The following is an 11,297-nucleotide window of genomic DNA, read 5'->3' as shown; positions in this document are numbered from 1 at the left end:
TGTACAGTATTATATATAAATTAGGTACTGTACATATAATTATATATTAATTATATATAAATTAGGTACTGTATATATAATTATATATTAACTTAATTTATTGTAACTTTATTATAATTATATATATTTTTCCGCCGCGTAGCGCCATGCTATGGAGATTTTATGCTAACTATCGTCTGTACAGTATGTAAATTAGGTACCGTAAGTCTAATACAGAACTGTAATTTTATACATTTCTTATTCAACGGCGATTAAAATGATTTATATTAATGATGTCTCCAAAGTTCAACGACATTTTCGCAGAAAAATAAGTTATTAGAAATCGGCCGCTGTTTGCTGAGCTGTTCCGCAACGAAAACCAGCTTTAGCAATGGCGATGTCGAATGGTGCACACTTGGTAAGTAATCCTAAAATTTTTTGTTTATGGCATAGTATATACGGATTATTTCCAAAAAAAAAATATACATATTTTGGAAATGTTGAGTCGGATTAGTCTAGAATTGATTAATTTTATGGAAGAAAACGTTTCAATCAGCCATAGTCCGTAAAATTCACACGTGTCAGGCTGTGATTGGAAGGACTCGTAAGAAATCGGATTCCTAAAGAATGGAACGTATCTATGATCTTATAGGAGGGGGTTGACTGTAATGTGTCAGACTAAGTGAAATATGACAAGTTGAGCATACTGGTTGGATATCCCATTATAAGATAGTTACATTGTGAGTGATGACTTCTCAGTTGGGCAGATGTACTTTCTTCTCTGCAGTTTTTCTATTGGCTAGCTGTCCATTTTATTAAATCTGATTTTATAGTGGTTAGATTATTATTAAGCTGTTTTTCTGATAACTCTTGCCATTTGCTGTATACATACCTAATTTACATAGCTATACAGACCATTATTGTATGGTTACAATGTTATTGCTTCATTTTTCTTTTTGTAATATAATTTTAAGTGTTTGGAAATTTATAAAAAATTGACTTCAGAACAAATTGTAAATTGTGCAACTAAATATTTTAGCTAAATCTACGATAAGAAGACATCTAACCGTTACAGATTATAATATTTTAGAACAATTTAACAATAAATGTGAAAAACTGACTTCAAATACTTTCCTGGTATAAACTCATAGAAATAATAATACAAATATTTAAGTAGTTAATAGACTAAATATAGATACTAAATAAATATGACATTAAAATGTCAGAGTTTACATATTTAATATGCAAGCTCCTTCTGCAGGTTCTTTGCATTTACCTGTTCTCCGGTACCAAGAGGCTCCTCCCACTGGTCCTGTCTCTCGACAGCTTCTTCCAATTTCACATCCGGATCCCAATGTGGTAATTTTGACCTGTTCTACAGCCTCTGCATTGTCAAGAATTTGCATATCTCGAGAAGAATCGACAACTTCTTCGACGTATTTTATTTGCGTGGCTTTGTACTTTCTATTATTTTCCTTTTCTTTCTGAGAATAGGCTACTTTGGCTCGGTTACGTCTAACATAGTTGCGATCTCGGGTAGTACTGGCAAGACTTCTTTTTCTCCGCTTTCTTTGCCCTGGAGTATCCATGCCTAAAACTTTGTTTTGCTCGATTTCTGGAACTATCTCAGATACGATGTTGTTCACGTGCCTTTGAGCTAGAATAAGTTCCATTTCAGTTGACTGTCTAGACGTCGATGGCTGCAGACTGTTGCTTCTGTTGTCCTTGTTCCTCGGGGCTAAATAAGAAAACAAATCAGTAAATTGAAAATGGGTTGATTTTAACGTAATTAATATGTTAATTAACATAATTAGCTTAATTTAAGGTAATTGTTGAAGTAAATGTTAAACATATTTAAAATTATTGATTATACAAGGAGATTAAATATGAATTACAAAAAAAAAAAAAAAAAAAAAAAAAAAAAAAAAAAAAAAATATAAAGCATGCAAAAAATTAACTAAATTGACTGTTTTAACAGTCAACAATGTTGTTATATACTCTTAACATTAAGTCTATAGAGAAGTAAAAGTGACACTTAATATTATTTAAATAGTTAGCATAAGCATTTAAAATTTATTAATATTAAAAAACTAGTTTTTACCCACGACTTCGCCCGTGCAGCTTTTGCAAGCAAACCCCATTTATATTCAGTATTTCAACAACCATAGTAATTATTATATAACACCTACCACTGATAATGATGAGAATTGCTGAGAATCGAACGAACTGTTTTCAATTTAATCAGTTTTCTAAAACGTTTACAATCATTCTTTAATCAAACCAATATGCAATAATAAATTTGAATTTAAAACGACTCAAACATTTGGTTAAATCGAAATATATAAAAATATTTATAACAATGTCTAAAATGTTATCAATTTAATACACCTAAGTACTCAATGAAGACTAAACATAGTCGAAAAAAAAAAAAATTACATCTAAAATAGTACAGTAGAAGCCATTTTTCAGGTTAAGCCTTCGTCCTCTCCCTCTCCCCTGCGTGAGATTTTTGAAAAATTTCTTCTTATTTTTTTTTATGACGTACCCTAACTGTGTACCAAATTTCACCTCTTTAGATTTGCCCTGGATTATGATGCGTCAATCACTGTCAGTCAGAACAAGTAATTTTATATATTTAGATAATGTAAAAGTCTTTTAATTAATGCATAATTAACAAAAAAATTCAGAAATTCAGAGTAGGGGTAAGCAACAGATTGTTCTAATAGTTGAAAAAGTGAATTGCTAGATGGTGCACAAGCAACTGACAAGTTTGTTTATTCCCACATGGCTGCCTTCTAATAAGCTTAACATTGTATCTTTGCCACTCCACCACAACTAACAGTTGTACTTTTCTCAAATTTCACTTCAACAGCATCATGTACAGGGTAAGAGCTTTAATTTCATACCTGAACCGTATTTTTACTCCCAGCCATTTAATGAAACTAATTGGGGCAAAACCAAAACCCTCTTTCAATTAATTTATAGATTACAAGAGACAGCGCTACATTTCACATGCAACTACCTCTGGTAAAATGACAAACAAACTGCACTAAGGAGAATTAGCATCTAAACACACAACTGCAGCTATAATCTAGCCACACTTCTATCTGAACTGTCCACACTTCTATCTGGACTGTCCACATAGAGGTTTTAAAAGTTTTGTCTTCTCCTCCAATCCAGCTATTGCCTACATCGCAACACTCAGCACATAAGAGAAAACTGTGATCTATAAATAACAGTATAGGTAGCCCTAGGTTTACGCCGGCTCAATTTACGCCGCTGTGCAATTTGCCGTTTCAGTTTAATTCCCCGATTTTTCCTATGCCAAAGTAATTTTCATTTTAGTGTTGACATATTTACCGAGCCGCGACATTGTATATTCGTTAAAACAAAGATTTTCTTTGAATATATTTATTTTTTCTGTTTAATATTATTGGGTATGTATACATTTGCATTAAATTAATATTAAAATACTAAACGTTTAGTTACCCATGAGCCAAGTTATCAAACTTAACAGTCCAATAAATGGCGTCTGAATCCATAGCACCAATGAATGTATCCTGTATCAGTTCGTTCAGGAAAATACCTTACGACACAGTAGTACTTCCGGCGATCACAAATTATCGTTAGTAAGACAAATCTACTTCTCATTGGCCAGACGATATCTATCTCTCCTTAGCCACCTTCAATTTTCCCGCTCAAACTGACCTTATATATGCGCTACAGCGACCGGTGGTCAACCAATCAGTGTCTCCACTTGTCTGTTAGCTCTATGTCGGGTTAACATTTTAAAAATTAAATTTATATGTATTTTGTATTATATTCTATTAAAAACAAAATTATTTGCTTATTTTTCAGTTAGGTAGAACCTAACCCTATACCTCACTTAAATATGGATTCATTTTACGCAGATTCGATTTGTGCCGGCTTTTGTAGGAATGGAATTGTGGCGTAAACCGAGGGCTACCTGTATGGTCATGCCACTATGCTTTAAAATTGGTAATGTGCCATTTTCTGGCAATAGATGACACTTTGACCCTGATTAGCTCATTTTTCTCCTATCATGCCCTATTAATAAACAGTTGTATCTGTTTTTTTTTTTCAGAAAAGCAAAAGCAATTAACTACAAGAATTTATGAATTATTTTTACAATTACTTGTTACAATTTATATTTTCTAAAACAAATGGGAAAACAAAAATTATTAAACATTAAAATAAAAATAAAAAACTTGTATGTACTATGTGTGACAAAAAATGCTGTATACTATGCAAGACTAGAGTCAAGTCATAGTAACCAAAACAAAACAAAAATTTAACCAGTGTGTCAGTGTGTGTCCGTATTCAGGAATTTCCTAACAATATGAAATTTTTTCAATATTGTTAGCCCTTCTATAGTGTGATGTATGTGTTTCTATTCAATTGTAATGTTTCCAGGGTTTGTGTAGTGTGTGGGGTATGATACCTGTAGAGGAGATGATAACAGATACAGTACAATAAGAACTATATCCATCCTTCACAAATGCCTTATTTCCTGGGTAAGTTCTAGGTTTGTATTTGCTGATTTTTTCAATGCATGTGTTTTGTACATTGTGAATGTTTAGAAAGGATATGTCTATAATTTTATTTTTATTTTTATTAAACCAATGGCAATGCTTGGTTCATACAGATGTTAGTTAAGAACAAAATAGCAAAAATAATAAGTTTTAAATAAGCTTAAATGAACCTTCATTTATGCTACCTTTCGCTACCTGCAACTGACCAACAATGACTGTTTCCTGTTCCAATGCATACATCACTCTGTTAAAATATTGAATGTGCACGGAGCCCCGAAAGAACGAAAAAAACAAAAATGTGGGAAAATACAGGATTTATTCATGTACAAAAGAAAATTACATAAGCTCCCACTAAAATTTGTGGGGTAATAGTGAAATTAAGTAAACTGGATCCCTACTCGACCTCACACGTGTACCTCGGGAAACAAAGGCTTGATGCACGTGGTGTTACACATCGAAGGTAGGTTCGTGACAATAGAGCACAACGACCAACTTAATTACTAAGGTTGTAACTATCTTACAAGCTAAGATTAAATTAAGGAAGGATGATAGTATAGCACAGGTAGGAAAACGTATAGAAAAGTTAGAGAAAGGGGGTACCCGAATTAGTTGGATGTGATATCTTCCTGTTGGAGAGGGAAACTGTATTTCAGTTCGACGATACAAATAATTCTTGGTCAGTATCTTCTCTGTTCTTCCCTCGATGGATCACTCAGCCACTGTTCTTATATTCTCCGAGAACGAATCTTGTCCGAGATGTCCGTCCGCTCGCTTCCTCGTCTACTTCGAGAATGAGTCTCCCCCGTTTACCTCGGGGCCCAACTCCTTTCCTGGCCTCGTTCTCGTAACGGTGTTGCCCCCCCAACGAACAGGAAGTGAAGGGTGGAAAAATCCAGAAGAGAGGACAAGGAACACAAAGAAGAATCTTAAACACTAGAGTTATGGCTAGCGCGTATACAATAATATGGCGTTTTGCCACAACTCATCATTCAGCTGATGTAACTATGTAACAGCTATCACGTGAAACACCTTTGCTCAGTTACAACTGTTGACTCTACTGAACGTAACCAACAGCTCTATTGCTACAAAAGTGTGGCCTGCTTAAGCCGCGACAAAAGTGGCATATTTCTGCCCCTTCAAATGCTGCAATTGCTTTGCGGCATAAGTTTGGATCAAGCATAGCCAGTCAGTTGTAAACAATCAAAATTCTTTATAGAGATAAAATTTTGAACATTATTTATACATAAATGTCAATATCATCACAGAATACTATTAACTGTCACTTTCATGATTTTAGACTTAAATTATAGCATAAAACAAACTGACGAATCAAATTAGTGTTAATTTTAAAATATTTTTGGGAGTTTTCATACTGGATAATGAAAAATAGTCAAAGTTATAATAAGGACTATCTACACATTATTAATATGTGATGCCCTCAATAAATTCTTTAAGTCAGGCAGCAAAGGGATTATGAAAGGTATAAATTTAATCATGGAAATGTATAGAAATGTTAAAGCAAGTGTAGGATAGGTAAGTGTTACAAAAAAAGGGTTTAGAATGCATTTTGGAGTATCAAGATGTAACTTTTAAGCCCATATCTGTGTTATTATTATTATTATTGCAGGATTCTGTAAAAACCTCCCATAGCACATGGTCTGCAGGATTGAACAAAAGAACAGTTAAAACTATGACTAGTTGGTGTCACAGCATGGTTTTATAAACAAGGGTTTATTGGGAACAAATACATGACTAATGGAACAATACATGATACAAAGTTCAATCTCGTTACAATGATATTCTTACCCTAATTATCCCTCTCCTGAACTTCCTTCCTTATGCAAAATCCTCCTTTTTTCCAATAGACCGTACAAAAAAAAAAGAAAAAAAAAAAAAGAAATGATAATACTAAGGTAACATCAAATGCAAAGTTGAGGAAATGAGTATACAATAATACATACAAGATTTCCGTTTGGACCAAACAAATTCGTTTGTCATGCGACACTATAGTTAGTCCTTTTACCTTTTGGATGGTTATCTTTTTTTTTCTTGACTTATTTTCTCGATGCAAATGGATTTCCATTTTGATCCAAAATCTCTTCAATTCCTGGACGACCGATTCTCTTGAACCTCTATCATCCCAGTCCTCGCAACCTGCGGCATCCTCACATACGAAGAAATCCCACAAACAAAAAAAGCCTCTTCATGTGGTTTACCCTTTATTTATACTGCCCATGAAAGGATGTTGCTCCGTCCCATGTGACCACACCTTGGGCCAATCACCACATTGCACATCCCACCAGCAGAGAAATGATGGTACCAAGGAAGAAAACAGAGAGGGATCCGCACAAAAACAGACAAGTGACAAATGGAAAACAAACAAAATATAAATAAAGTGAGGAAAAAAAATAATATACACAAATAGCTGCAAAATGCTACAATTCAGTGGCAAAGGAGCTAGATTAATGAGATAGATAGTAATTAAAGAAGCCAAGAAAGGTTAGGAACAGATTAGAGAGAATTAAAAATCAATAGAGATCAGGCTTTTAGAATCAGATATACAGTTCTTAAAATCAAATGGAGTTATTACAAGAAAGAAAATGAACAAGACTTCAAGATAAGTTTAAAAAATGGAATGGAAAGTGATAGCAATGATAGTCTAAAAGACATGTTACTGCTTATAAAAAGCCAAGATGTCAGTAAGCTATTAATAAATGCATTCATACTCTACTTTTAATGGTCTTATATATATACAGAATCTTATATACTACCAAAATATATACACACAATATGAATGTCATAAGAAACGCAATTTCCTATGTCAAAAATACAAATGTGTAAAGCATCTCAAATACCGTTTATCACTACTGAATCAAATAAAACTGTGTACTTTATGTAGTATTACAATTAATAAATTATTCGAAAAAAAATACAGTTTGCTTTTATCTGAGTTAAATTTCTATGGCTGCTTAAATGCATTAGAGAATAAACTGTGGTTTTCCCAATTGTCATAGACATGCAATGAAAAATACAATATAGAATAATGCAAATGCACAATTAAATAAACAGATAATTTTCTGTTTCTGTACAATGTATATAGAAAACTTGAATATACAATATATAGCAATATAAAATAACAGTTTTAAATGCAGATATTTAAAGAATTATCTGAATTTAAAACTGTAAATAAAAATTTTAAAATATTAAAAATTACTGACATATTATATCAAAACATATTTTAAATTTAATTTATCCATATCTATAAAGTAGTTGATTATGATACTTGATTATGATACTCATTTAAACAAACAAACTCGGAAAAACTGCAGCCTACATACCACATAGAAATGTAAAACGGCAGCAGTTAAAGTACATTTATGATTATTTTCAATAAATCCAAGGCACTAAAGATTAAATTCATTCGAGAGTAATATTTAATCAATAATCAGAATAAGAAATTTTGTAATGTTCAAGAACTTTTGCTTTACAATTTTGTCTGCCTCTATACATTTAAGGGTTTGACTTTAAGGACTAAACAGCCTGCTATGTATTATATTCACAAATATACCTTTTACAATACAAATCATGGTCTCTAAGTTTAGAGGTTAAATCACAAACATCAACATTTTCTTGAGGTTGTCATAATACTTTTTCAAGTGTATCAGTGTACTGCTGTTTCACAGTAATGTTTCTAGCAACATCTTTTGAGCATATCAGATTCAACAGCACTTGTGATCTGTCGTCTTTGTTATAACAAGCAGACGAATGTTTTGACTGATGCACTAAGCAACAGACATTCATCATTTGACATAATAACTGAACATTGGTTGGTTATGTGTTGTGCCACAGCCTTGTCAGATCAAACCAAAGAAATGCTAAAATAATAAATCAATGTTAATAATAAGTTCCTACTACACAAAAATAAAATTAAGATGAGTAAAAGGTTAATGTTAACTCTACAGGAAGACCATAAAAGCTTAACTTATGAAGTCAATATATTTACATTAAAGTTGTATAAGTTTATACAAATTTACACAGTTGTTGCCCAGATATATACCTCAAGTGGATGTTGATTAAAAGATCAGTTAAAACATCATAAAAATTCTGTGACAAAAGCTCGACAATTCCAGAATGCTGAACAATGTTAACCTCAGACTTTCAAATGTCTGCTTACTAAGAAAGCCTCCATTCTTTTTTTCTTATATTGTTTTTAACAGCCGTTAATCTTCCAATTGGTCAAGCCATTTAATTGCATCTTCCATCACTTTTGTAGAGAGATTTCATCAAAAATTAGACAAACATGGCATTGCTTCTCAGGCATATTGCTTAATTTTTCTTTTAATTAATCAATCTTGATAATAAATCAGAATCAAATCCAAATTTAACATTAAATTTACATATATATTTTCCTACAGTATTTGGATGTGACAATGACAAGAACTTGTTTCTTTGAAGGAATTCATAGGCAGATGAATCCAAAATCCACTTAGTGCTATACAATTTTGCTAACTGAGATTTGTTTGACTAAAAGATACATTCAATAACTATCTTTTCCCTTTCAGAAAGTTTTTTCTATTCTCTTCATTGGCTGTAACTTTATCTTCAAGAGCTGCAATCTTCTTGAGTTTACAATTTTCCAACTGCTGGTCCTTGAATTTTCTGATATATCTGTACTTAGCAGTATGTAATCTGCACAGTTGACCATAGCACTCATGCATCATTGTAATCTCATTGACCTTAACACTCGTGCATCATTAATACAATGACAACATTAATTTGTGAAATTTGTATATAACTTAACAGATTTCTTCCTATACAGTGTGTTTGCATTGCAATATCCAAAACGATGCATGCAAATTTCATAGATTACATAAAAATACAATTATTGTACTACTTACTTATGCTATTTATACATAACACACTATACCCAATGACGACAACACATCAGAACACGAATTTGACGGATCTTCAATTGCACCATTGGCTAACGTTATTTCAAAATACCAAATAATATAAAAGATATAACAAAACCTTCCTTAAAAACACAAATTGTAGATTAATTTTTTAATAATCTACAATTTGTAATTTTTTAATTACACAAGTTAAAAATAATCAAAATGCCAATCTCTTATCATTAGGATTCGGCTTTCAAAACAAAAAAATTAATAAAAATTTTTCACAATATCTACCGTGTCTCATAAACGTACTTTATACACATCTAAGCTTTACTGCTCGGAGCCCTCAGATTGTTCTTTCGGGTATTCATAATTATTTGCAGGTTTAAAAACCCAAAGCAGACCTCGGTCGAGATCAAAAACATTCTTTAGATGTCTTTATTAAAATTTTGTTACCGGATTTTAAAAGTTCTGGATTGTTTACGAAGATTATTTTTCGAAGACATCGAGCCGTTTTTGCCGTCGACTCTAAGGGCGTGACTGCACAGATTCGAGCGAGCAAGAATACATGACAAGAGAGGTGACAATATTTCACACTGTGTTTCTAACTCTTGTCTGTGTGGTTGTAATAAACAGGAGTGAGGAACAGAGAGCACGAAACGTCATCACCTGTTCTCGCTCTCTCGCGTCTACATAGTCGCACCCTAAGACGACTGTAAAAATAATCTTCTAGTTCTTCAATTTATTAACTCCTTTAAACAAAATTACTGCAAGGACATTTTACTTACTCGATAATACCTTTACAACTTTTGAATTGTTATTTACGTTGGGAGTAGTTTTTCTCTTCCTTGAAGACTGACGTAATTTAGGAACTTTAACAGGCAAATATGACGGGCAATTGGGAAAGTTCGTAGGATAAGCATCACGTGTCAGTTGCCATTTTCCACGTGGCATCTCGACTCTTTTACCCTCAATTATATGCACATAATTCTTAAGTATAAATCTTTCATCAAAATGCAAGTCACATATTTTCGATTTTTTGGAGAATTCTAAATCTCTTCTTCGAGGAATTAAATGTCTCCACTTATCTAACAGGTTCGGATATGGCGTGAAAAAATGACGCTTCTCACGAGATTTGCGCTTGCCAGACTTACACCAGGACACAAAACACTTATTCGGCATGCTGCNATTTTCGATTTTTTGGAGAATTCTAAATCTCTTCTTCGAGGAATTAAATGTCTCCACTTATCTAACAGGTTCGGATATGGCGTGAAAAAATGACGCTTCTCACGAGATTTGCGCTTGCCAGACTTACACCAGGACACAAAACACTTATTCGGCATGCTGCCGTTTCTCTTTCCCGTAGAAAAAATATTACGAAAATGCTCGAAAACGACAAAATTGCTTGATAACCTACTGAATAAACCGACTTATCGCCGCAAAGCTACTCGAGCGACAGCTATCGGCGACCTGACACATTGGATGCGTTCGTTAATATCCGTCCGATGAGTACTGCCGGAATATATGAACGCGTTCGGTGGAAATTTTTAAACGGATGCCGGTCGCGCGGAGTTACGCGGAGGAATAAAAGAACGCACCTATAACTCTAGAACATATCTGACAGAACGGACTCTGGTTGTACGAATGAAGATTTAAATTTATTTATAAATAAATTATTTTGTAATGGATGTTTTAAAAAAGTATTTAAAATTTTGAAAAGAAAATTAAAATAGATTTATTTTATTTATTTATAAATTTAACTACTTTAAAAAAATGCAATTAAATTTATAAAATTGATAACGAATTACAGCCGTGGTTACTAGACAGTCAAGTAACCAATTATAATTTAGTAACCATGATTACAACATAC

At 32.8% G+C, this 11,297-nt stretch overlaps 1 protein-coding gene across 1 annotated transcript; it reads right to left on the bottom strand.

Annotated features, from left to right (window-relative positions):
- Window positions 1-1,208: 1,208 nt before the first annotated feature.
- LOC111630324 lies at window positions 1,209-11,077 on the bottom strand. Its single transcript, XM_023374409.1, has 3 exons — window positions 10,745-11,077; window positions 10,216-10,583; window positions 1,209-1,717 (listed from the first exon to the last, which is right to left on the bottom strand). Exons 1-3 carry the CDS (start codon window positions 10,768-10,770, stop codon window positions 1,209-1,211), a joined length of 903 nt encoding a protein of 300 aa, XP_023230177.1. The 5' UTR covers window positions 10,771-11,077.
- Between the last annotated feature and the right edge of the window lie 220 nt (window positions 11,078-11,297).

This window comes from Centruroides sculpturatus, unplaced genomic scaffold (assembly GCF_000671375.1).
Source record: "Centruroides sculpturatus isolate CEXI.00-Female unplaced genomic scaffold, Cexi_2.0 scaffold622, whole genome shotgun sequence".
Lineage (NCBI taxonomy): Eukaryota > Metazoa > Arthropoda > Arachnida > Scorpiones > Buthidae > Centruroides > Centruroides sculpturatus.
Note: the sequence above shows the minus strand (reverse complement) of the source record. Positions and strands in the feature narration are given on the sequence as shown.

Excerpts from the sequence above, each read along its gene's own strand:
- LOC111630324 (XM_023374409.1), bottom strand. The coding sequence starts at position 10,770 with ATGCCGAATAAGTGTTTTGTGTCCTG. Across the intron at positions 10,584-10,744 it reads AATAAGTGTTTTGTGTCCTG|GTGTAAGTCTGGCAAGCGCA; the intron begins GTGTAAGTCTGG and ends TTTTGTGTCCTG. Across the intron at positions 1,718-10,215 it reads AGTTGTAAAGGTATTATCGA|CCCCGAGGAACAAGGACAAC; the intron begins GTAAGTAAAATG and ends TTTCTTATTTAG.